A 27591-nucleotide genomic window follows, 5' to 3' on the forward strand; every position below is an offset into this window, starting at 1 on the left:
AGTACTTGAGGGAGCTCTTCAGTCCAAGCTCCCTTTGCTTCCTGTAATCTCTTCTTCAGACCTGCCAGTATGACTTTGTTAGCTGCCTCGGCTTGCCCATTGGCTTGTGGGTGTTCAACCGAGGTGAATTGATGCTTGATTTTCAGACTGGCTACTAGACTTCTGAAGGTAGCGTCGTTAAATTGAGTTCCATTATCTGTGGTGATGGAATAAGGTATTCCATACCTCGTGATGATGTTTTTGTAGAGGAACCTGCGACTTCTTTGAGCGGTGATAGTGGCTAGTGGTTCTGCTTCTATCCACTTTGTGAAGTAATCTATTCCCACGATCAAGTATTTGACTTGCCCTGGTGCTTGGGGAAAAGGACCTAACAAATCCATTCCCCATTTTGCGAAAGGCCAGGGGGAAGTTATACTGATGAGCTCTTCTGGTGGAGCCAAGTGGAAATTTGCATGCATCTGGCATGGCTGGCATTTTTTCACAAAGTCTGTTGCATCTTTCTGCAAGGTCGGCCAATAGAATCCTGCTCGGATTATTTTCCTGGCCAGCGACCTTGCTCCGAGATGGTTTCCGCAGATCCCACTATGTACTTCCTCCAACACCTCGGTGATTTTTGAGGTCGGTATGCACTTCAGCAATGGTGTTGATATCCCTCTTCTGTAAAGGACATTTCTCACCAAAGTATAATGTTGTGCTTCCCTTCGGATCTTTTTAGCCTCTTTCTCCTCTTTGGGGAGGATGTCGAATTTCAGGTATTCGACTAAGGGATTCATCCATCCGAGGTTTAGGCCAACTACCTCAAGTACCTCTTGTTGATCCTCTGTTTTTGATACGGAGGGCTCTTGGAGGGTTTCTTGGATCAGGCTTCTGTTGTTCCCTCCGGGTTTGGTACTTGCTAATTTGGACAGGGCATCAGCTCTGCTATTTAGATCCCGAGTTACGTGCTTAACCTCGGTTTCCGCAAAGTGCCCAAGGTGTTCCAAGGTTTTTTCCAAGTATTTCTTCATGTTGGGGTCCTTCGCCTGATATTCTCCACTTATTTGGGAAGTCACCACTTGTGAGTCGCTGTAGATCATCACCTTTGTAGCGCCAACTTCTTCTGCTAACTTTAATCCGGCAATCAAGGCTTCATATTCTGCCTGATTGTTTGAAGCCGGGAATTCAAATTTTAAGGAGACCTCTATCTGGGTTCCTTTTCCATCCGCCAATATTATACCTGTGCCACTCCCTGTTTTGTTGGAGGATCCGTCTACATAGAGTTCCCATGTAGTCGGTTTTTCCTCTTGTTCTCCTGCATATTCTGCAATGAAGTCGGCGAGGCATTGGGCTTTGATTGCTGTCCGAGTTTCATATCTCAAATCGAACTCGGAGAGCTCTATCGCCCATTGAACCATTCTCCCTGCAACATCCGTCTTTTGGAGGATTTGCTTCATGGGTTGGTTTGTACGGACTCTTATTGTATGAGCCTGAAAGTAAGGTCGTAGCCTTCGTGAGGCTATCACTAAGGAGTAGGCAAACTTCTCCAGTTTGCGGTACCTTAGCTCAGAACCTTGTAGAACCTTACTGGTAAAGTAGACCGGGTGTTGACCGACCTTGTCTTCTCTGACCAGGGCTGATGAGACAGCCCTGTTTGCCATGGATAGGTATAGGACAAGGTCTTTTCCCGGTACTGGTCGGGTTAAGATAGGAGGTTGGCTTAAGAATTTTTTGAACTCTTGGAACGCCTCCTCACATTCCGAGGTCCATTCAAACTGGCATTCCTTCCTTAATAAGGAGAATAATGGAAGGGATTTTAGTGCCGATCCTGCCAAAAATCTGGAGAGGGCTGCAAGTCGGCTATTGAGTTGTTGAACCTCTCTTAGACAAGTCGGGCTTTTCATTTCTAAGATGGCTCTGCATTTGTCGGGATTGGCCTCAATCCCCCTTTGTGTTAGCATGAAGCCTAGAAATTTTCCTGCTTCTAATGCGAAGGCGCATTTTGCGGGATTTAGTCTCATCCCATGCACCCTTATAGTGTTGAAGACTTGCGAGAGATCGGTTAAGAGGTCGACTTCTTGCTTGGTTTTTACTAACATGTCGTCGACATATACTTCCATTAGGCTCCCTAGGTGGGGGGAAAACACTTTGTTCATCAGCCTTTGATACGTGGCTCCTGCATTCTTTAGTCCGAATGGCATGACCACGTAGCAATAGTTGGCTCTTGGTGTGATGAACGATGTTTTCTCCTGGTCGGGTTTATGCATCGGGATTTGGTTATATCCCGAGTAGGCATCCATGAACGATAGGTATTGGTACCCCGAGCTGGAGTCCACCAGGGTATCAATACTCGGTAGGGGATAAGGGTCCTTAGGACATGCCTTATTCAAGTTGGTATAGTCGACGCACGTTCTCCATTTACCATTTTGTTTTTTGACTAGCACTACGTTGGCTAGCCATGTTGGGTATTTGACCTCTCTAATAAAGCCGGCTTCCAGGAGCGCCTGTACTTGCTCTTCTACTATGGAGGCCCTCTCTGGGCCGAGCTTGCGTCTTCTTTGCTGTACAGGTCGGGACCCTGGGTAAACCGAGAGCCTGTGAGACATGAGCTTGGGATCAATCCCGGGCATGTCGGAAGCCTTCCAGGCGAAGAGATCGGAATTAGCTCTTAGGAGTTTACCCAACCTTTGTTTCAGGGTTTCCCCTAGGTTGGCTCCTATGTAAGTGTTTTTTCTTTCCTCCTCACCGACTTGTATCTCCTCGGTTTTTCCTCCCGGCTGGGGTCGTAGCTCTTCTCTGGTCCTTGTGCCGCCTAGCTCTATGGTGTGGACTTCTTTGCCCTTTCCTCTCAGATTTAGGCTTTCGTTATAGCACTTCCTTGCCAATTTTTGATCTCCCCTCACCGTTGCTATTCCTCCTGGAGTCGGGAATTTCATGCAGAGGTGAGGAGTTGATACCACTGCTCCAAGGCGATTAAGGGTAGTTCTGCCGATTAAGGCATTGTAGGCTGAGCTTTCATCGATGACTATAAAGTCTATGCTCAGAGTCCTTGATTTTTCCCCTTTTCCAAAGGTGGTGTGAAGGGGTAAAAATCCCAGCGGCTTTATTGGCGTATCCCCTAACCCATATAGGGTGTCGGGATAAGCTCTCAACTCTTTTTCATCTAACCCTAGCTTGTCGAAGGCGGGCTTGAAAAGGATGTCCGCCGAGCTTCCTTGGTCTACTAGGGTTCTGTGGAGATGGGCGTTGGCTAGGATCATAGTTATCACCACGGGATCGTCATGCCCGGGGATTATCCCTTGCCTATCCTCTTTAGTGAATGATATAGTGGGGAGGTCGGGTGTCTCATCCCCGACCTGATAGACTCTTTTGAGATGTCTTTTGCGAGAAGATTTGGTGATTCCACCTCCCGCAAATCCTCCTGAGATCATGTGGATGTGTCTCTCAGGGGTCTGTGGTGGAGGATCTCTCCTGTCCATATCATCTCGCTTTCTCTTTCCATGGGTGTCCGACCTCTCCATGAGATATCTGTCAAGCCGACCTTCTCTAGCCAGCTTTTCTATCACATTTTGAGGTCGTAACAGTCGTTGGTGGAGTGACCATATATTTTATGGTACTCGCAATACTCGCTGCGACTTCCCCCTTTTTTATTTTTAATAGGCCTTGGGGGTGGCAGCCTTTCAGTGTTGCAAATCTCTCTGTATACGTCCACTATAGAAGTCTTTAGAGGAGTATAAGAGTGATACTTCCTGGGCCTCTCGAGACCGAGTTCTTCCTTCTTTTTGACTTCCCTTTCTCTCTCCCGAGAGGAGGAAGTGGGTCCAGGTCGTGAACTCAGGTCTCTTAGCTTTGCATTCTCTTCCATGTTGATGTACTTCTCGGCCCTTTCTTGTACATCACTTAGAGAGACGGGGTGTCTTTTAGATATGGACTGTGAGAAGGGACCTTCTCTAAGTCCATTGACTAACCCCATTATTACTGCCTCTGTGGGCAGGTCTTGGATCTCTAAACATGCCTTATTGAACCTTTCCATATAGGCTCGTAAAGACTCTCCGACCTCCTGTTTTATTCCCAGGAGGCTGGGTGCATGTTTTACTTTGTCCTTTTGGATTGAGAACCTCATCAAGAATTTCCTAGAGAGGTCTTCAAAGCTGGTGATGGATCTCGGGGGAAGGCTATCGAACCACTTCATCGCTGCTTTCGATAAAGTTGTCGGAAATGCCTTGCATCTCGTAGCGTCGGAGGCATCGGCTAGATACATCCGACTTTTAAAATTGCTTAGATGATGCTTTGGATCCGTGGTTCCATCATAGAGGTCCATATCAGGGCTTTTGAAGTTCCTTGGAACTTTTGCCCTCATTATGTCCTCGCTGAAGGGATCTTCTCCGCCCGGGAGTTGATCTTCGCCCTCGTCGCGGGAGTTCTTGAGGGAGGATTCTAGCTGTAAGAGTTTTCTTTCTAACTCTTTTCGTCGTTCCATCTCCTCTTTAAGGTACCTTTCGGTTTCCTTTTGTTTCTCCCGCTCTTGCTCCAATTGCTCCAGGCGGCTATGGACCAATCCTATTAGTTCAGCTACGTGGGATGGTCCGTCCTTTTCTGATTCACGCCCATCTGAGGAATTTACCTTCGGATTCTTTACTCCGGAGGTACCCTCTCTGTGCTGGTCATTGTCTTCATTGCCATTTCCCATGTCTAGATTCTCTTGTTCAGAATCTGTTTCGACATGGCCTTCTTCATGGGATTTATCTGCCATCGTGGGATGATCTCGCGGGTCCCCGGCAACGGCGCCAATGTTACGGTAGGTAACCGGAGATTAATACGACGAACGGCGTTTAGCGGCCCAAGTGTGTGATGGAGGAGAATTCTGGGTAGGTCCGTAACTCGGGAGGCTCCGTCCAACTTGTGCTCGCGTGTGAATGGGGGGTGGTACCTGCAAAGACACTCCGATGCCTAAGTTAGCAAGAGTGTGAGCAGGTCTAGAGAATATTGGACTTAGAGATACCTGAGGGGTGTCAGTGTATTTGTAGTGGTGAGCCAATAACCACCGCTGGTGTAGTGCCGTATCTTTAGGATATTAACCGTCCCATTATCTTGGGGAGGTTAAGATATGGCTTTAGGAAGCGGTTAGAGAGATTTTAGGGGCGGTTACTCATTTGAATGAGTGTTTATCTGCCAGCTAATCTCATGTCCGACTTCTTTAGAGCAGGTCGGGACTAACACCGACTTCTTATGTGAAGACCGGCGTTTAGTAAGGCTTAATCTATTGGATTAGGCCTTTTAATTGGACCTGGGCCCTTATCGTTGGGCCAGGGTATGAACACTAAGTATGGTAAAAACATCAATGAATAAAAAGATGAACTCGACAAAAAAAAAATATGTCGAAAAAGAAAAAGCACAATAACAATAAAGATAATAGATGAAGAGAAAATGTGAAATAAAAAATTAAAAAAATAATAATAATAAAATAATTTTATTATTTTAAATTTTATTTGTTAATTTTTTTAGTATAATATCTATTTGGTCCTTTTTAATAATTTTGATGTGATTAGTCCTCCTAACAAGCCGATAACATGTTTCTTCTTATAAGAACAAAATGTTTATTGGAATAAGGAATTACAATTGCCATATATGGGCTGAAGGCCCAATCACTATTTCAATGCTCTAACATTAAGTTCCAAGGTCATATGCATAAATTTTTAAATTAATTTGTGATAGTTAGGACTGACAATATATATCTTATCTGCAGGTATTTAATTCGGATCAATTTATTCGAATAGAGTTATCTACTCTACTTGATGTGAGTAGAATAGGATAGAGTATAAATTTGTCTGCGAGTAGGGTAGGGTACTGATTTAGGGTATATCCTACCCTATCCTATCTGCATCTTTAATATATTATATAATATATATGTAAAAGTTATGTATGTAGTGAAAAAAGTAAGTCTTGTACTCACAATCTTCTTCTTATAAAAACTTGAAATAATTAATAAATTAGTTGATGATTATATTATTTGTAATTTTATGTTGAATTTTTTAAAGATTTTATTGTTTTTAATTTTAATTTGAACTTAGTTTTTTTATTTTCTATTTTATTAATATGTATGAAATTTGGAATGGTTAAATTTTATATTTATTTAATTTTTTTTTTGTTTCTGTGAATAGGATCGGATAGAGTAGGATTTAGAACTTTAGTATGTAGGTAGGATTAGGGTTGAGAGATTCTCAACCAGATAGAGTAAGGTAAAATTTTAAAAAAAATTTCAACTCGCTGATAGGATTAGGGTAGAGTCTAAACCTTATCCTACCCTACCCATTGCCAACTCTAGTGATAGTCTAGTAATTATTTTATTATTATTATTTTATTTAAGTAAGTGTTAGTAGTTCAAATTTTATTTTATGTAGCAATAATTCATTAGTCATCAACAAAATTTTTAAATGAAATTTTAATCCACAAAAAATTAATTATTGACTTATCGAATTGGAAGATAAAAAAAAATATGCATGAACTTAAAAAAAAAAAAAAACAATAATTCTATATGCTTTTAATTATAGGGTGGGGCATGAGCCTTGAAGGAAGAAAAGGGGTATAAGGTGGATCCTCCAAATATAGTCTTTCACCATGCTATATGTTGATATGTAAATCTCATGAGTCAAACAATGAGTAATGTTAATAAGTTATTACTTTTTTAAACAACATGAATAATAGGTTTTAAAATTGGGTCAACTCAAGTAAAATATATTATACTCTAAATTATTTATCTAAATTCTAATATTAAAATAATCACCGATACATTTAATGAATTAAATATCTAATATATTTATTATTTATATTGTTTAATATTTTCATTGTCTATTTATATTTTTTGTTAAAGAAAACAGAAAAAGAAAATAACGAAGGTGAATAAATGAATAATCGTTAAGAAATGTATAAACTCTCACTTGTCTGTAACACCCAAGGTTTCACTTAAAAGAATAAATAATAGGCCACGAGATGCTTTTTATCATTCAAATATACGTTGTTAGCATAATTTGTATCGCAAGTTGATTGCTCACATTTTCTCGTAGTTGTAGCCACGACAGTACCAAAGCAGAAAATGTATTTAATAAGCAAATGAAAGAAAGAAAGAAAGAAAGAGCAAGAGGAGAGTGAAAGATGCAAAGGAGGTTCCGGCAAGTTTGCAGTGCTCTGAAAGAGCAGAGTCACGTGAGATATGCAAAGATAGCATCAGCGGGTGGATACTCAAACATGAATACGATGATGATAAAGGCAACAACACCCGACGATGTTCCACTTCAAGACAAATACATTGAATACTTTTTGACACTCTTTTCGCTTTCTCCCTCTTCATGCCACTCCTTTGCAATCACATTCACTCGCCGATTCGGAACCACTCGCAGCTGGAGGGTCGCCCTCAAATGCCTCATTCTTCTCCACCGTTTGCTCCGCTCTGTTCCCGGAAACAGCCCTCTTTCCGAGCAACTCCTTTGGATTCGTTCCAATGGCTTGATCTCTCTCCACCCTTGCCATTTCAGGGACACTTGTTCTTCCTCTTCCCATTCCTACACCAACTTCATCAGATCCTATGCTCATCTTCTTGATGTCATGCTGGATTCCACAGACTTTGAAGACCAACAACAAGAACAAGTGCTTGAACTGTTGCCGCAACTGCAGAGCGTGATTGATAGGGCCATGGATTGTTTCCCAGTGGGACTAGCAGCACAGAGTTTCATGGTGCACTCGGCAATGAAGCTCATAATCCGCGACGGTTTCGTTTGCTACACCAGATTCAGGAAAGAGATGGCGGCGGTTTTGGACAATCTGCTTCAGATGCCATATAGAAGCTGCATAGCGGCTTTCAACATATACAAGAAAGCATCAGTGCAATCAAATCAGCTCTATGAGTTCCATGAATGGTGTAGGGCTAAAGGGTTGTGTGGTTCCTATGAGTACCCTTTGGTGGATCCAATACCACACATACAAATCAAAGCTCTTGAAACTTTTCTCAGCGGTATGTGGCAGTTAACTGAGGACGAAGAGGAGGAGAAGCCACTGATTGATGTTGAAGATGATCAAGTTAGTTGGGAGACACTGTTGGAAACCTCTCTTACTTTTCCTCATCAGAATGACAGACATGGACATGAAGATGAACAGGCTGCTGCTAGTGCTTATAATCCTTTCTATCAGCCAAATGAACATTGTGGGAGTTTCCCTCGTAACCCTTCGTACCCTTGGGGTCTATGACAGTTTAAAGTCAAATGCAGCTTCACCATATCAGTATTTCATTGTTTCCTCCTTTTGATCATTTTTTGATTGTTGATTACTGATGATTATTAATGTCAAAGTAGGTGAATAAATTAATTTAGAAAACTTATAACTACAGTATTTGTTCGCCCAAAATAGTTAAGACATTACACGTTAGTTTTTGCTTTCTACATGCCTACCCTAAATTATTTGAAAATACAACAAAAATAACTAAAAAATATTATATTTTTTATAAGTAAAAAAAAATCATATTCAACAAACAATTTATCAATTTAATCCGAATTTTTGTATATAAATATTTAAAAAATATAAAAAATTTAGAGTAAAATTTAATCTCAATAAAAAATAAAAAAATTAAATACCATAAAATTACAAAATTTTAAAAATAAAGATATTACTTTGCAAAAAACTGCATCAGAATATGATTTCTAAAATCCTTTTTTCGAATAAATATTTAATATCTAAATTTTTTATTATAATTTTAATTTTTTTGAAGACTAATTTGTTGTTACATCTTTTAAATTGATATCTGTTAGTGACGTAAGCTTTCGAATATTATTCTAGTAATTTACTCTTATAGAGGTGTTTTCTGCTATACATGCTGCTATAGTTATTTCGTGCATATATATATATATATATATATATATATATAAGACAGTCTACACAAATAGCACAACTAACTAAGTCACTAGGAAACGCTCTTCGACTCCTTTTCAGTTTACATAAAGAATGAGCGAACATTGATATATTAGTCGCCAATGGCAGATTCGCTTCATCAAATGAGAATGCACAGGATTCATCCCCAATGGCAAGGCTGAAAATCCCATGTGTATCGAACCCTTTTCATGTCAAGTTAATATAGCAATTCACAAAATTCATGTTTCTTGTTGGTTAGACTATTCATGTAAGTGTAGGCTCAGCAAAATAAATTATTCTCACAATGGTACAGCTAATCACTGGCTATCCAGAATATACAACACTATATACAAGTGCACAAGCCAATTCACAATTGATTGGCATTGCCTTTTAGAAGACCAAATAATTTTGAACAGCTGAAAATTGCAGGATGAGGGAGTAGCAGATAGAATTGATGTGATCCCGGAACCTACTTGCAAGTCACGAACAATCCTGCTTTGATGTATTTTATTTTCGGTGCCGCCGTTTCTGATCAGCTCTTTGCCTCTTCTCATCATCCCATTCTCGATCATACATTCTATTACTCAATTAAGGAAACAACTGCACAGCATGATACAAGGAAACCAAACATCCAACAAAAAGCATGTGTATTTGACTTTAGTAACCTAGCTACAACTACACTAGGATCTTAAATTAAAACTCCTCAGTCATAAAAACAGAGAAAAAGCAGCGAGTAGCCGTGTAGTGCAGACAGGAATGAATATCATGCCATCTCATCAACCAAGGACCACCATATTCTAGCTTCCTTCCATGAACTATGTTACAAATGGAGGAAAAAATGCAGACATGGTAAATAGTCAGGCAAATCGCAGTAAAGATACACTAACAGACAAGTGATCTTGATATAAATATAATAATGCATATAAACCAAAAAAGCACTCTGCAGTATAGGATACGGATCAGAATCACGACGATTCAGCTTGCTGGCTACCTCTTTACCATGAATTCTGAGACCTGGTTCATCTATGTAATTTGCATGTTGGATCATGGGTCCCTTCCTGTCTACCCTGTCTCTTCCATCATAAGCTTGTGAAACACCAATACCTAGGGGTGGAGGTGGAGGAGCCACTGGTGAGTACTCCCCAGGTTCACCAGCTGGCAGATGCTCCCTCTTGAGCTTACGTCTCTTGGATGCAGCATTTAAATCCAACTCTTCCTTTAGAAGATTTGTTTTTTCTCTATCCCGCTCTCTCTCTCTATCCCTCTCTTCAACCTGAAGAATATATGAGCATCCCAACAATTAGAATAATGAAATCCTCCTAGTCATCGGTTGATCTAATCAAAGAACCAGAAGAGCGAAATTTATGTTAAGAAGCATAACTTTATAAATACAACCAAAAAAAGATTTAGAGAAATACAAAATCGAAAATACATTATTTAAATCATTGAAAAAAATACAAAAAAACGTAAAACAGTCATAATTAAAATCACACCAAATCATGGGAAGCCATATTAACCTAAGATTAAATCTACATATGGTTATGCTTTACATGATGAATGATGTACACTTACCCCAATACCATCTCATTAGAATATTATAATGTCAACTTTTTTCACTTGCATTTTCAACTTGAAGCAAAAGAAACTTCAACCATCTAGAGAACAAGTAGCACTTTATAGAAATATCATGCATTGTACTCTTGGCTACTGCAGGCAATAAAAGACCTAGTTTACGGACAGAAGCATATCTAACCAAATGAAAAACTAACTTTACTCCATTTAAGTTCTTCAACCACGCGTAAATCACTAGTACATATGATGCAGATAGCAAAACTAAGATACAACATTGATTTCTACCTTCAATGATAATGCTTCTCGTTCCTCGCGTTTCCTATCTCGAAAATCATCTTCTTTTCTGCGTTTTGCATCATCCTGGGAAACCACAGCCTCTTCAGACCGTCTCCGTTCTTTTTCTTCATGCCTTGGAGAAAGCCTTTGAGAATGTCTAGTGGGTCCGTACCTCCTATCAGCATCTTCATCACGCCTACCACCACCAACAGATTGAGGAACCATATTTGGAGGTAATGGGGGTGGTGGAGGCAGGCTTTGCCCATGGAAGCGATCATCTGCATGAGATTTTTCTATAGATACATCATTGTATCGTAATTTACTTCTATCATCCTTGCTTCTATCATCCTTAGCCTTCTCAGGGAGTCTATTGAAACCCCTTTCACTACCCCTTTCTTGCATTCTCTCAACAGATCGTTCTCTTCCATATCTTTCGATTGACCTATCCCTAGGTTTCTCCACAATGAAGTCATCTCCACGAGACTTATCCACACGGTCCAATCTCTCCCTGTGCTCTCTTTCATACCTTTCATTTCCTTTGTCTTTTGCCCTTTCCAATGGCTTATCCCCTGCCCTGTACAAACCAAGTTCATCTGGCCCCAATTTCTCATCAGATAATCGAGGATCTACAAGCTTCTCTCTTTCAGAGAATCTGATTTCATTCTCGAAATCTCTTTGCTCCGCCTCCGCTTTACGCCGTTTACCAAGTCTATCAGGTTCTTCAGCAGAACTAGCTCTCTTCTGGGATTTATCAGTAGACTTTGAAGTAACAATTGTATTGTCATGCCTAGGAGAATGAACTACACGTGAAGAGGAACCTCTTACCGAGTCAATAACATCATTTCCATCATCCTTCACCACAGAAGCCCTAATATCAGAAGACTTTACGACACCCATCTCAGCCTTGAGCTCACTACCGGTCTCACCCTTAGTAGATGGAGCTGAGATTTTTGCAGAAGCTGAAATACTGTTACCATTAGCATTGACTGAAGAAGATAAATTAGTACTTCCAGTGTGTCTTCCCTCTGATGCATGGTTTTGTATATCCTTGTCACTGCTCAAAGAACCAGACGCTCTAGCAACAGCTTTACCAGATCTAGTATCCTCTTTTGCAGGATCTTGTTTCGAGGGCTTTGAGTGTGAGCTAGCAGGTGCCGAACGTTTCCCGGAAGCTCTTGACTGAAAACAGCAGAATTAACTTATTATTCTTTTAGAGAGGAAGGGAGGGTGATGGGATATTTAAAAAAATGTTAATGAAGAAGAAGAATAAAAGATTGTGTGTCTAGGTTGCACTAGAAAGAAGGATTCCACAACGATGAATGGAAAGGAAAATGCCTAACTGTACAGCCTAGCTAAGATATAGAAAAGCTACCTCTGCAGCTCTCGGAACATGTTCTTCCGATGCTCTACTTACAGATTCTTCTGCTTGCTTTTGGTTTTCCATGGATTTTGTTGCTCCAGATTGTACAGCAGGTGAGGGTAAGGTTGATGGAGCATCCAATCCATTTAACGATGAATTACCCTTGAGTTTTGCTTGGCCAGAATCAGATTTTCCAGCTATTGTGCTGTCAGTTCTTTCTACCTTGCTGTCTGCAGTTTTTGTTTTTGTCTGGTCTTTGACTGTGTTCACTGAGTCCAGATGTTTTCCACTGCCAGATTCAGTTTGAGAAACACCAAGACTTATCACACTTTGTACAGATGTTGAATTTCCAGCAGAAGATTTACTAATAGATGGCGCAGGCTTCAACTCAAGATATCCCATACCGAATTCTTCATCAGTAACCCATGACGGCTGTGTGATGGAAGAGATTGAAGTGTTAAACTCAACAAAATACAGCCATACCTACACCAAGTTAACAGCATACCTTCCTAGCAGCTAATGCAGCAGCAACACCAGTTGCCAGCACCTTAAGATCCTCTCTTTCATCACTTTTAATCTTAGCCACCTACATGATGATAAAATATGTAAAATAGTGCATTGATGTTCGAAATTACTAGCACAAGAGAAGTTTACTATAAAGATAAGTTACCCGCTTTTCAAGGTTTATCCCACTCTTCCGAGTAACAGGGAAAACTCCAGAAATCTTTGTCAACATAATGAGAGAATTTCTAATTTCCATGTACTCACTAGATTCCAAACACTGAATTAATAGTCTGGTTATTCTCTGACTCCACTTCCAGTGTACCTATAAGCAAAGAAATAGAAAATTGATCAAAACAATTCACTTTTGTAGTATTTGGATCAGGAAGAAACAAGGTGCAGGCATAAAAAAATTTGGGAGGACAACCTTAAACATTAAATCTATCCAATACATGTAAGCAGATAATTTTCAGAGTAGCATAAAAGTAGCGCACACTTGCCTTGATAAACTGGCCATATGTAACTCGCTGGCTGTTTGGATATCTATAATAAACAGCAAAGCCAGGCATGTTTCCACACTCACGTTCATAAATAGATTCATCACTCTGAAAAGAATTTAGGAGTTAAGGAAAAAAGATAAAAGAGTACTACTGGAGCAACAATACAAAAGGATAAAAAGATTGCATAACTAATGTTATGCACCAGTAATAATCAATTACCTTCCAATAGTAAGCAATCTTCAAAGTCTCATACAGAAACCTACCAAGCCTGCCTGCCTCATATTCTGTGCAGCAACATATCATAGGTTGTAGAGTCTTACAAATCAGGACATCTATATGGTTGACGGTATTGAAAAAGGGGGTTCCGAGCGAATGAAGCGTGTGCACAAACATAGCACAATAAACAGCATCTGGCATACTGAATGTGCAGCGTGGAAATATACAACGCTGAAGAAACTCCATATTGATCTTCAAAGTGTCAGGACAGGAACTTAACCATTTGTCCTTTTCGTGAGAAAGCCGCCTATGAACTGATGCAACATTCTCTTCATGTTTATGAAGTTCACTAATCAGACGGTCAAGTGATTCTTGAATTCTTTCCTTTTCCTTCTTCCTCTTGGTGATTGCTGAGCTTGAATTGTCAGAAAGCTCCTCCAAAGACTTAAGATTAGCATGCAGCTTGGCTATTTCAGACTCGTAGCGACTTTTTGGAACGTACAAATCATATAGTGTGAGGCCCCAAAATGTTGCATAAAGATCAGGAGAAAGGCTATTCCACGCTTTTGAAGGCAGCATGGTTTTAACAGTATCAAGTAGATATTGCCAGCTGCATACAGTAATCAAATAGTAAAAACTACATAACCAAAGTCAAGAAGAAGAAAAGGGGGGGGGGGGGGGGGGCAGAAATTTTTTTGCATATAGTATCCACTTTTAGACTTAGGTTTACCAGATGGAATGGTATCTAAAACACACAGGCACCAAATAAGTAAAAGTGAAACTAGGAAAAAGATTATAACCTTATAGGATTTCGAGCAGAGCCAAGATCTAGAACCATACTGCCAGAATGATCTACAAGATCAGATTCTGTAGATGCATCATTTGCAGCATTATTATCATCCAACGGCCAGCAAACATCAGGACTCCTCTGAGACTTGAAAAGTCTCATCACAGGGCGATATATCAAGAAAGCAACCTATGTCCAGGAAAACGACAAGCAATAAAAAAAATAAACAAGTTCAAGCATAATAAATGAATAAATGTTGCAGGTGAAGGGATATAAACAGTTTTCGTGATAAAATCAAGCAGTAGTTATCATGAAATCATGCCCTAAGTTTACAAGACAAAAGTATATAGAATGGGAACACAGACCTCAGGGTCCAGGTGGTAAAGGTGGACCAGGTCATTAAGCGATGGAATGAGTGCAGCATAATTTGATGCTGGAGTAACTGCACTGCAAAGAAATTCCACATATTGAAGAAGAGTTCCATGGGATCTATCAAATTGCTCACAAACCATCTTAATGTATGGTGCATCTGCATTGATGACAATCCTGTGAAAAAAATTAAATCATGAGAACAACATTTTGAGTCTTGGCTCCAGTATTTGTACGCTTTCTAATCTTACAGAGAACGATGTTGAGCAATAAGCAATAGGAGGGGGATCGCCAACTTCGGTTCATCTTTGGGAAGTAATGCATCTCTAAGTCTGCTAGTAGACTTTAACAATGCCTGCATCAAAAAGGTTATATATATATATATATATATATATATATATATATATAGTTAACTTGGTATGACAGAAAAGCAAATGCCAAAACCTTAAACTATGGATAACTCTACAACAGTAGTAAAAGATTAAAAGGCAGCATGGTGCCAAGCATTCTACATTATGGAGGGTGCGGGTAAGAGCCGCATGCAAAAGGTGTAATGCAATCAGCTTAATCTGATGCAAGCATCAATGGCTGATTCCACAACTTGAACCCGTGACCTTAAGGTCACATAGAGACAACTCAATCGTTGCTCCAAGACTCTCCTTTAATGGTAGTCGAAGATTAATACATTATATTTCGGCCACCCATAACAAAAGATACATGATTTACTAGAGCTTATAAAACTTAAATACAACATCAACACCAAAGTTAATATTCAAACAGCAGACAATTGCATTCGCTGCTATATTTTAGTCTTAAAAAAACAAAGTTGAAGACATTATTTTTTACCACACCTGGCAAACTTGCATCTCATTAGCCACTTTCAATCTATTGCTTTCCAAAATCACTGTATTATATACTTTTATGTACCTTATTATTTCGAGTTACTCCAAAAGAAGTTGCTTGATATCGAAGAGTGTCACTCCCTGCCATGGCATCCAGCTGCTCTTCAGTCAAGTTCTCTGTGTACTGGACGTTTGCCATTTGTTGAATAAGTTCCTGAAAATTATCAGTGAAAAAGATTTATCCAACATCAGCATGGAACATTGGCTTTTTCATCAGCAGCCATATAATACACAACAATTCTTTAATTTCAATTTTTTAGGTAAGTATGAAAACCTGCAATAGAACAAGCTCAATTCCTTGCCCCTTTTTTAACTGGTTCACAAGATACTGGAAAAGGCCTCGCAATTCCATTGAAGGGTACTTCTTACACCTACAACGAAACAAATATCATTTGCTCATGAAAACATTCCCCATCTAGTCCCTTTGGAGAATAAGTCAAATACGTCATAATGTTCTACACTACAAGAATCAAGTTGAACTAGCTATAACAAGTTAACACTAATTTTATCCCGCACACCCAAAATATTAAAACCCAATAGTATTACAGAAAGAGGTTGAATGTCCAATCTCGATAACTAGAACTAGGTCTGGTGAGAACCCAAACCCATTTAATGTGGTATTGCCACATATCATAAAAATTGCCACCAAAATGATGAATTAGCTGAATCACAAGTGTAGAAGGTAAATCAGGTACTGGTCACTCACACATGAAGAATTAGCTGAGCACATAACCCATATTAGGTCGAGGTTTTGATCACAATGGTTAGGTAAGTTACAACCCAAATGCTAATGCTAATGTTATTATCATGATGATTATAAAAGAATATAAACCAACACAGAAAATGTAGATTTAGAATAACATAAGCACACAAGACCACAAATCTGCAACTAAACGTAGACAAGACATTCAAAAAGTTTGCCATGCATAGAAGCCAATAACCAATTCACTTATTTTCTAGGCATTCAACATCTAATTCAATGATCATGGTCCCATAATTAATTTTTTATTCAAAGGTATTATTTTGATTATTTTATTTAGCAACACTTAATCATGAAAATTGACACTGCCTTTGGTCTAATTTGTTTCACAGATCACATCTTCATATCTAATTCATTTCTTACATTTCACCCAGCCTTAATTCCACGAGTTCCTAAAGGGAACAAATTTTCAAATCATCTTTTAATTATACAATCAAGACACTTTAAAGAAGGTAACCAATAACCCATTCAACCTACACTTTAATTCACGAAACAGAGGAATTCAGAAATCAAATGCAGCATCACAATACATAATATTATTACAGAGTAATCAGTATATACAGAAGAAGGGAAAGCTAAAGCTAAGGAGATGAGGAGTTAAAAAAAACAAACAAACCAAACAGCTCCAAGAATATCAACCCCAACCCTCCAAGTCAAAAGCATTTTTCTAGTGGAATATTGGCCCCCGAAGTTTCAGGATTAACAGCTATGCTTGCCCAAAATAACACGGCCACAAGAATTGAAGTATCTACCTCCATAAGACCATCAGCACATATTACAAAAACTTGTTATGCCATCCTTTTTTCAGAAGATGGGACTCAGTGGTATACAGACATGATGATGATCATGAAACATCCTTTGCACTTAAACAACTGTTGATCAATCAAAACCACTGATGCTAAAAGTGAACTGAAAAGCAGTATTCTTACACCTTCAACTTAAGAATGAATATACCACTTATCAGTACACTCCATTAGAAGGTGCATTTGCAGAAAAGCATGGGGAACAGCTCCAGAAGAAGTTAACTTCTTTAGAATCTTGCAGCCTCCATTAGCATCACAAGATTAAAGTAATTGCTAATGGAATAGACCACCTAAAGCACGCTTTAACTGAAGGGTCATCAGATCGATCCAAAATTCCAAATCTAGCTATTATCAGCCTAAACAGCTGGATGTCAGCAACAAATAATCATCCCATAACCACCACCCATTGTAAACAGTTCAGGCTCCATCTTCTCTATATCCCCAGTAGCTTACACAACTATGCACCTAATTATAATGAAACTTATCACAAAACAAGCATGGACAAGATTTTTGGTTCACATTAATACATGGATCCATCTCCCTCCTGATCATATCCCATAAATGCCATTAAGCTGTCATTTTGGAACTGACATTAGACATTACCACAAACTGTTGAGATTCAGATAAATCATGTATACAACACAGATCATTCTTCAGACTCAAAGATCCACTGATTTGCAACTGACGTCATTGCCTTTCAAAGCAATCATTTTTTCTTCTCCACAAATTAATTGTACCTGGGAAAGGTCCAACTAAGTGAAAACTTCTTCAATCAGATGATTCTCCATCAAACATGGTAAGTGCTATTGCAGCAGACAGGTAAATTTGTACTCCTCATCTTTTTTAATCTTCCCTTGTAAAATGATATGGGCAGTGGGGACCAATGTAATAGAAGTTTCGACTTTAGATATTGAAATTTGAAAGGGCAACAAAGAAGTTCCCACCCCATTCAACCAACAACAAATATCCATTCCAAAACATCTGTGAGCAAAACCCAGTGGTACATCATATGATTGTCTGTGCATGCCCATGGTTTTAACTGATCTGACATCATGACTAGGTACGAAAAGCTCCTAGTGTCCTGTAATCCCGCATTCGCTAAGGTTGATCTGCAACCTGGAATTTGATACAAGGCATTCTGGATGTTCTAAACTCTATAGGATGACGCAAATGCAGAAAAATGCCATGTTATTGTCAACCATGATTACTAATTCATAGAATAATCCCAATAAAATTAGGATTTCCATAAACTGTTGTATTTTCGCGAATGAAACACCATCACAAAGAAAAAGTAGAAAAGTAGACAAAACAATATATGGGGACAACCTACAAATTTGTTGCTTAGCCATTATAAATAATGCCTAAATCTTTTATCCAAAAAAAAAATTAATTAATGCCTTAAATCAGTTAATTGAAACATATCACCAAAAAGATTCAGTCACATATCCTGACAGCAAGCGTAAAAGCATGATAATTACTTCCTATAATTTATCCAGATGCACAGGACATTCTGCCAAGAATAATAAACCAGATTTTATCTCCCAATCCAATAGAAGTAATAAAAGTTAGAGTTGGGAATGAAGCAAATATACATACAGGTGACCCCAAAATGAAGCTAGTGATTGAAGCCAATCTGACAAATTTAGACCATCATCTTTTAGCTTATCACGTCCACCAAGTGCCAAGCGCTCAATCACAACATATTCCAAAATGTCATACTCTAGCTGTTGAAGGAGGGAGAGAGAAAAAATAAGTAAATAGATTTCCAAGTTGAAAACCATCTATCAATAAGAAAACAACTTCACATGCACCACATAGAGAATGCACAAAAGAAATATAAAAATGGAGAAGCACCCCATCTATAAAGAAAAAAAGATTATAAGATTTTCATGAATTATCTTTCTCAAAAGCTTACGTTGTTGGGTACAGGCACATAAATGATTTTATAACTTTATATGGTCACCAACCAAAGCCTCATATGGGTTTGAAGCATTTATAATGCATACGTCCAATTTATCTCGTGCCATAATTTAGCTTTTGTTTAGAAGAATGAGGGACAGCGATAGTCAAATACTAGACCTCTTACTCATAGAAGCCTCAGGCCTATCATGAACTATCTATCCCAAAAGTTTTAGTTGTTGAGAAGTAAATGAATAGACAACACAGTTTTATATATTGACAAAGATATATCACTATCAGAATAAATGAAACAGAAACACTACTCAGACCTGCTGACATCACTGATAGATGGATCCAATTAACATGGGAATAAAGTGAAAAAACAAAGAATTTGCACAGACCTGAGTCAAATACTTAAATGCATCCACTACAGGAGTAATCATGTCTCTGTATGCCTCAATCTGCGTTTCACACGCACAGAAAAATCAACATGATAGAACATATATCATCAATAGCACATGGTGATCAAGTTTCAAGGTAAAGCTCAACTAAATCAGCACCTGATGAACAATTGTTCGTAGGACAGTCATAGGGTTAGCATGAGCTAATTTTGCGACCATTCGACCTAGCTGCTTCAAATTCTCCTTTGCCAACCTTTTTAAAATGCGTCTAGTGTCCAACTATAGAAAGAGAAAGTAAACAGTACAAGGGAAATAAATAATAAAGCTTACTGAATTTAGCTTAGGCAGTCTCAAATATATGCAGATCGGTACCTTGGCTGTTTGTCTTGCTGCTAGGAGCATAGGTATGCGCTCATCATCTTTCTCCCATTCACCGTATAAACGATATCGCACCTAAATAAATAACACTCATCAACAAAACTAATTGATAACTGCTAACAATACATAGGGTAGACGGATGAAAATGTATAAAGTATAACCTCATAAGGAAGGAGACTCATTAGTTCCCAAATTTCCTGGCCAACAGCTGGATTGGCAGGAATCAGTTGCAAAGAAGGTAGTAGGCAAGCTCCTAAAGCATCCTCCACCCTTAGCCTTGCATCTTTCAGGTGTAGATGAGGATTTCCAATTCCAGGAAATTGAGAATTCAAGGCACTGTCGCCATGACTAACAAGCTCAAGGGCAGAAAAGTAATAACCTCTCAGCACCCTACAAACCTACTTGGTTTTTAGGGAACAGGCAATGAAGGGGAATCATTATTACCACAAAGCATAGCAATGAAAATAAAGTAATTGGAAAATAAAAACTTCATGCACCTTCTGCAACAATATAGGGTCACGGTAAAGGTAGGGTCCAGTACAAGCAAGCATCTGAAAAAGCTCCTTCGGAAGATCTATGAAAGAACTTCGTCTTGAGGAGTTATCTACATCCATAGGATCAGTACTAACTCCTGTAGATAATCCAGAGTTTTGATGATGTGCGTGCCGAATAACATCATATGCTGAAGAAATTGTCCTCTCAATGAGCCTGGATGAACAACTGAATATTAATTAAAGGCCCAAGGATACAAACTGTTTGATGTATGCACAAATACACAAGCTTTCACCATGCAGATATCCACATTAACATTGGGTGCTTCCCGCCAATTTCAATTTGGAACTATTTCTCAGGGTATATTTCAAAAGGCTTTCATATAAAAAAGGACGCAACGTGGTGGAGCTTGCAGTAAATGCACTCCTCTTGGGTTTGGCTGGTGGTTTCGTTGGATAAGAATCTCTCCACGGCCTCTCGCAAGTGCAGTACTCATGGTATTACCAGGATATGCAGAGGCACTGCAAATCATCTTTGCATTCTTGAATCTTTTCTTTTGTTTGTTTTCTAGCATTTATACTTGGATCTTCCCACCCTCAAGATGTACTATCCCTCTAATTGTCTAACCGCATTTACAATTTCGATTAAGAATATAGAAACCACCATTCGCAATGACATGTATATCCAAATGCATTGTGCAGAAAATAAAATAATAACAAGAAATTCAATATATGCATTCAATGGACATTTCCATATATAGATGTAACTCAAATAAGTTCTCAATGCCAGTGTCTACATGACTCGAGAGATTATGAACAAGCATTTACCTAAACAAACTCTCACATATTTGGATATGTTCCACTGCATTGAGTGGTGACAGACGACCAAACAGCATATGTGCATGATACCTGCAAAAACAAAAATAGAAATCTAACGATAAACTAAAGAGAACGTAAGGATCCAGTCAAGCTATAGCTTAGTTTATCATGACTGGAAAGGAACTAAATCTTACATCCATAAATTTGATATCCATCACATTCAATAACCACATATTATACTAATGAAGTCAGAGGGGATGGCAACATTCAAGTAAACAAAATGAACGAGAAATTTTACAGAAGATGGAATGAAAAGAAAACAAAACAATAGAGCATTTACTATAACACCATTTACCACCACATATTACATGCAAATTACAAAATCACACATACCAGTCATCCACCGAAAGAAAGCCGGTAAGCAAGCCCAAAGTTTGACTGTTTTGAAGCTCAGACTTTCGCTCTTCAATTGCATCAGTTTCCATGTCTATAGCAGCAAAAAGATCTATTGCGACGTCACCCTGTTTCTCATCATCCATTAGATCTTTTCCAGTAGCAGCAAGGTTTATTCTTCCAATTTTGTTAGCCTGTGAATGATATTGTCAAACTTCAGGAAATTACACTAGCCAAAAAATAAGAGAAAAACATAAAAATCAAGGATGGACTGTTCATCATAAGCATTCATAGCATAAATACCTCATCAAGCCGCTTGGAAGAGAAAGTGTTATAATGCTCAAATGCTTCTTCATCCTTCGGAAGTAGATGTGCATATCTTCAATCAAAATGATAGTTACAAAGCTATCTTATGCATTGCATAAATAACAAATCATAACATAACCGAGACCTAAATGCCAATAGCATTAGCACCTCAGCCGAGCAGAACATATAGTTGACACAAGTTTCTCGATAATTAAATTATGGCAGATTATACACACTAAAAGCTAATTTCAACCACTCCCATCCTACTTATCGAGTAATTAATTACTTGAAATATCTTTAACAACACAAATAGATATGCTTTTCCCATGCCTAAATACCGGAACATCATCACCATTAACAGCATGGAAGTCTTCTCCAACTAGGTAAAGTGGGTTACATGAATTGCACAATTTTATTATGCCTTCACTGTTTTAGTGATCAGATTTGTGGTGTCAATCGTAGAAGAAGTGAACAGAGTGCATCAAACTACAAAGTTGACCATCCTTATTATATCTTAAACTACAAACTACTCAACTTTGGTATGATTATAAAGCATTCCTCATCTGCATAACAACATTTTCCCCACAACTCTGAAAATCAGGAATCATAACCCATGACAAAATTAAATTTGTAAATATCATCCAATACTAGCTTGTTTCTAATAGTCAAAACAGACCCAAATATTGGATTTAAGTTGAGTATGCCTTATGAGAATGCAATATGTGATTCTTATGCAGCACATGAGCACATCTTACATGCTATCAATATCAATAAAATCTTGTTTCACCAGCAACGCTGTGAGCTTATAGAGCCCAAAGGGAACAGGGCAGCTGACTTCCATGCGCTGATAATATTGAAACTTAAATCCAAGAATCTGTGAAGCATGAGACTGCAAAAAAAAAGAAAAGAAAAAAAAAAAGAAAAGAAGATAACACCAGAGTATTAAAACTTGTCTAATCAATATCAGATTTTGAAATAAGAAAAACTTAGAACAATAACCTTGGGGAAAATAGGAATCAGCTCTAGAAACACACTGTTATCGGGTTGAAGTTCAAAACACTCAAGAACCTGATCAACAAACATCAATAGCCAGGTAAAACATAAAATGAGAACATAAATAGGCAAGTTAACTATAAAAAACGAGAAAGAAAGAAAAAAAATCAAATTGAAGAAACTTACAATATCAAAAACACGATTTGGATCCAAATCAAAATGGCCAATTAACGACTGCAGAATTAATCAAAATCAACACCAAAGTCATCATCATTAAATACAGAAAAGGACAGTGGGATTCTCAAAGTCATTGAAAGCATCAAAACCTTAATAATGCCAATTGTTGCGGCAGATGCCTTTTGAGTTGGAGCTTCGGAATCTCGGCAAAGAAGAGTGACCTACACAATTAAACTGAACTGAATACAGCATACCAAATCAAACCATAATGACCTAGATCGTAACCCATCTTAATAGTTAAGTCATTGAAATATAAACACTCGGCAACTTTAATCTTTAAGAAATGAGCTTCCTCCATCTTATCTACTTTCTTACCAAACCACCTAAGGTGAAATTAAATAACCTTCTACACATAGGCACTATACTAGCACTCTCCAATACATACTTTTAATATTTTTTTTATTAGTGTTTAGTCATCAAACAACAGATGTTCATTCCTAGCCTCACTATATTGAGCTTATTCTTTTTAAGCTTTTCAGTGCCCAATATTCAATCCTCTTCAACAATTGTAAGTCTTGTAGCTATGTAGTATTTCCCCCCTATATTTGAGGGGTGATTTCCTATCATAAAAATAACACCCAAAACCCTCTCCCATTTGATCCACCAAGAATGATACCTACAATTTACATCACCTCAATTTTCCAATTGTTTTGTAGGTAAACAGAAGATGCTTAAGTTGTCTGACACGTGGTACAGTATGATCACCAATTTCTACCTATAAGCTAGAATTAATATGTTCCTATTATACTATATCTTCTGTCACAATAACACCAAGGAATAAAATTGTGAACAAAGTTTTGAAAGGGAAAACAAATATAAAACATTGGACAAATAAGGGAACAGTCAAATTCACTTCAGCCAAAATCACAATAATAATAATAATAATAATAATAATAATAATATTAATTAAAATGAATTTGAGATCATACCAGCTTTGCATAGCCCTCACTCTCTTCTCTAAGAAGGTTAAATTTGGTTTGTTGATAAAGAAGCCGTGTATTAACTCTGACCTGAAATCAACAGCCCAATTGAATCAAATACATGCAATCACAAAGCTTAACAATAAACGCCAGCCTTTGGCAAGAATAGTTCGATTTTCATGGTAGTCTGCAGCTAATGTAATTAATAGGTGTATCTTGTGGCAAATATATTTCTAGCAATTCATTGCTCACCTCTTTTCCCTTCAAATCCTGAGCCTTTATTTTGATCATGTCAGCCTCCCCCAAAAACTCTTCCTGCAAATTGTGTAAGATAGAAATAAAAAACCATGTTAGTTCACAAAAGACTACATCTCAGTCCCTCACAGTTGACACTAACCAAAAGCCTCAGAAGAAATAGAAAGTTAAGTTACACAAAGTATGAATGATGACGGAAAGAAAGGAACAAAAAAGGCAGACCTCACAACGTTCTTGAAGTAGCCTAACTGGAACCAATTCAGATTCCACAAGCCATCTTGCCTAGAAAAATTAAAGTCTATAAGCAATGATATTGAAGAAAAATTATAAAGAATTAAGAACCGTAATGTTTAATTTGAAGATGTAAACATGCAGAGATCAACACGGTGGGATCATAACTGACCAGTTTAATGAGACGAGATCGGAACTCTCCCGACATTGTATGCTGTATAGAAAGAGATATACATAAGTATAGTATCGTGCTGACCACAAACGATGAATAACTAACAGTCAACTACTTAAAATTGAACACTATTCGCTATCAACACAATTTACAATTCTTTGGGAATAGTCATCATATAAGCCCTGATTTCCTCTTGCCACAACAACTGAGGTAAAGTTGTAAAGGAACTCCAGCTCAGTTTGATGTTCATGCAATTTGAAACAGAAAAATATATTTAACTCACCCTATCCTTTACTAATAACAAAATTGAACAACTATAAATGGTACCAGATGAGGAGAAAGAAAGCACAATATAACTTAAGAAGGCTCACTATTCTCATTACAGAAAAGAAAAATGAATGACATATAATGATCATTCCAATTCCAATTTTTGAACATCGACCAATTTGCAGGTGTAATAAATTAACAACTACTCTTGAAAAAAGAAAAATCAATAAGAAAGAATGAGAGGGACTAAAAACAGCTTCAAGCGGCGGTAACTCACATCTTGGGCCATTTGGGTCACTATATCTGCAAAATTTGAAGCTAATTTCTCAGTCGGCGGTCTGTCGTAGAATATGACAGAATCTAACGCTACTTTACACTTCTGAAACGGCAATTCACCCCGAACCTGACATCAATCCAGGAACAAAAATCAGCTCTTTATCCCAGAAACGGAGAAATAAAGCTCCGAATTCACCACCAAATTTTTAAATTTTCCAACGCAGGGTGCGAAAAATTTAGGTAAGAACAGATGTATTATGAATGCAAAAAACGACGGAAAGGACGAACCATAGTCCAGCAAAGCTCGTAGAGGAAGCGTAGCGATGGAACTGGTTCGGAAACCCTGAGGGCAGGATTGCCACTCTTCCATTCGCGAACACAGTCCTCCGTTACATAAATACACTCTATGGGTGGCAGAGACATTGTTCCTGATTGGAAACCCTAGAGAGAAGCGTGAATTTTGATGTACGGAGATGAATCGGATGTGAGGGTTTAAGAAGAGAATAGCATTTCCATGGATGAGTGTGACAGAGCAATGCGAAAATTTTAGGGTTTTCAGAGATACCCAGGGGGTTTGCTTTTCGCAACAAGTTGGAGTTGCCGGTGATTCAGTTTTACCCCCAAACAAATATAATATAAAATAATTTATTAACGATATACAATTATCCATTAAAATTTAAAATTAGTATATAAATTTATATAAAAATATATATTATTTAATAAATTTTAATATATAAATAATATTTTTAATATAAAATATTTGAATAAATTACTAAAATTATTTTCAATTTTTGAATATTCGATAAAAAATATCACAATTTTATTAATAACAAAAATATTTTTAAATGCAATAAAAATACCTCATGTTAAATATATATTTTTAAAAAATAATTTAAAATTTTGATAATTTTACACTAAATAAATTTTTATAATTTTTTATTAAAGACCAAAAATATTTTTAAAAAATAAAAAATATATATATAGATCGAATTTTTATCCTTTTTTATATGTACTTTTATTCAAATATTTTTACAAATCTTTTTATCAAACGTATAAGCAATTTGCAAAATATAAAATTTATTTACTACTTATAAAAAAATATTATTTTTAGTTTTTTTTGTTGTTTTTATAATATTTAAAGAATATTTTTGTTATTATAAATTTGTATTAGTGTCTCAAAAATCGGATGTGATTTTAATAGTTTATCGTAAATATATAATATAAAATATAACCAAAATTATTACTTTTAAGAAATTTATTTTAATAAATTCTAAATTAGTTTTATTTTATCTTGCTAATATCCCAATTAATAGTTATATTTGAGAAACAATAAAAAATTATTTTAAAACGGTTTAAAATTATGTTATTTTACATTTTTTAATAACACTTATTTTATTTTATATTCATTCATTATTGTTAAAAGAATGAAATAATATTAGATAAAATAAATATATAATTTTAGATATAACATACATAAAATTATAAACTAGAAAAATTAACATATTTGACATTTTTGTACTAATAATCTCTTTTTCTTTTAGGTATCATTTAGCTCGATAAATTTATAAATAATTTAGGTTTTAATTATTTTGTTGGTTCTATAATTTCGTAAATTTTTTAATTATGTTTTTATATATTTTTTTAATTAAGTCCTTACACTAATTTTTTTTAATTGGATCTCTATATTTTTTGTTTCTGCACCAATTTTATTTTTAGTTGGGTCTCTATATAATTAAGCTAATTACTGCTAAAAGGAACCTAAATAAAAAAAAAAATTTGGTACAAAGACTCAATTAAAAAGAAAAAAAAGTATAAAGACCTAATTAAAAATTTTGTAAAACTATAAAAACTAACAAATTAATTAAACCAATAATTTATTATAAATTTAAACTTTATTTAAGAGTTTGCAACAAATGAATTATTCCAAAATATAATTTGATACACTTATTTAAGCCGTGGAACGAACTTATCACTCCACTAATTTAATTTAATTTATACTAATAGACTCTAAATTAATATATTAAGTAATTTGAAAAAAAAAATATTTATAGATGGTAAAAGAGTAATAATGAAAATATTTTCCATTCACAATTTTTCTCCTTACAATTTGTCATTAAATTGACAATTATATCTTTAAATTATTCTTTATTTCAAATTTTAAATAATTGTGTATTTAGTTAAAGCAAAATTAAAAACAATGATAAATCTAGCAAATTAATAAAAATCAGTTAATAATTAATTATTACAAAATTTAAATATATCATTTTTAAATATTTTAATGTACAACTTTTTCTTAGCTGACTTTTATTCTGTGTTAGAATAAATAACTGAAATAACCTACAATATGTTACCACATATATATTGTCATTTTCATTTTATATATTTCACCCTTAGTCACTTATATATATTATTTCCATTGCATTCTTAAATGAATACGCATGTTGGAATAACCATTTAATTATACGTCAATATCTATATATCAATATATCTATATATCTCTGAATCTATCTATATCTATACAATATATAATGGAAATATATTATATTTGGGGCATAACTTTTCTTTTCTAAATACTCTTTATCATATATAAATTTTTTAAAAAAATATTGTATTATTTTCAAGACTTAAATCGA

The 27591-nt window shown here is 36.6% G+C and overlaps 2 protein-coding genes across 3 annotated transcripts; one reads left to right on the forward strand and one right to left on the reverse strand.

The window, feature by feature from the left end:
* Positions 1 to 7127: 7127 nt before the first annotated feature.
* Positions 7128 to 8316, forward strand: LOC130970716 (putative clathrin assembly protein At2g25430). Its single transcript, XM_057896883.1, has one exon. The coding sequence runs from the start codon at positions 7129 to 7131 to the stop codon at positions 8215 to 8217; it is 1089 nt and encodes a 362-aa protein (XP_057752866.1). The 5' UTR covers position 7128; the 3' UTR covers positions 8218 to 8316.
* Positions 8317 to 8888: 572 nt separating this feature from the next.
* Positions 8889 to 25556, reverse strand: LOC130969125 (THO complex subunit 2). Of its 2 annotated transcripts, none has more exons than XM_057894721.1 (32): positions 25247 to 25556; positions 24960 to 25085; positions 24416 to 24457; positions 24235 to 24294; positions 24010 to 24072; positions 23767 to 23847; positions 22927 to 22998; positions 22787 to 22834; positions 22607 to 22675; positions 22363 to 22496; positions 21605 to 21680; positions 21302 to 21495; positions 20918 to 20998; positions 20096 to 20306; positions 19760 to 19996; positions 19593 to 19673; positions 19380 to 19499; positions 19221 to 19280; positions 18517 to 18644; positions 15632 to 15728; positions 15383 to 15511; positions 14707 to 14810; positions 14452 to 14632; positions 14100 to 14275; positions 13303 to 13909; positions 13084 to 13188; positions 12753 to 12908; positions 12588 to 12668; positions 12137 to 12514; positions 10732 to 11901; positions 9831 to 10147; positions 8889 to 9451 (listed from the first exon to the last, which is right to left on the reverse strand). In XM_057894721.1, exons 1-32 carry the CDS (start codon positions 25379 to 25381, stop codon positions 9382 to 9384), a joined length of 5589 nt encoding a protein of 1862 aa, XP_057750704.1. In that variant the 5' UTR covers positions 25382 to 25556; the 3' UTR covers positions 8889 to 9381. The 2 variants fall into 2 exon arrangements, with proteins under 2 accessions (XP_057750704.1, XP_057750703.1); XM_057894720.1 differs by having other exon boundaries at positions 8891 to 9451; positions 12095 to 12514.
* Positions 25557 to 27591: the final 2035 nt, after the last annotated feature.

Source organism: Arachis stenosperma, chromosome 3 (genome assembly GCF_014773155.1).
Source record: "Arachis stenosperma cultivar V10309 chromosome 3, arast.V10309.gnm1.PFL2, whole genome shotgun sequence".
Lineage (NCBI taxonomy): Eukaryota > Viridiplantae > Streptophyta > Magnoliopsida > Fabales > Fabaceae > Arachis > Arachis stenosperma.

Excerpts from the sequence above, each read along its gene's own strand:
- LOC130970716 (XM_057896883.1), top strand. The coding sequence starts at position 7,129 with ATGCAAAGGAGGTTCCGGCAAGTTTGCAGTGCTCTGAAAGAGCAGAGT.
- LOC130969125 (XM_057894720.1), bottom strand. The coding sequence starts at position 25,381 with ATGTCTCTGCCACCCATAGAGTGTATTTATGTAACGGAGGACTGTGTT. Across the intron at positions 22,497-22,606 it reads TGATTCCTATTTTCCCCAAG|TCTCATGCTTCACAGATTCT; the intron begins GTTATTGTTCTA and ends TTTTTTTTGCAG. Across the intron at positions 19,997-20,095 it reads ACCCTATATTGTTGCAGAAG|GTTTGTAGGGTGCTGAGAGG; the intron begins GTGCATGAAGTT and ends AAAACCAAGTAG.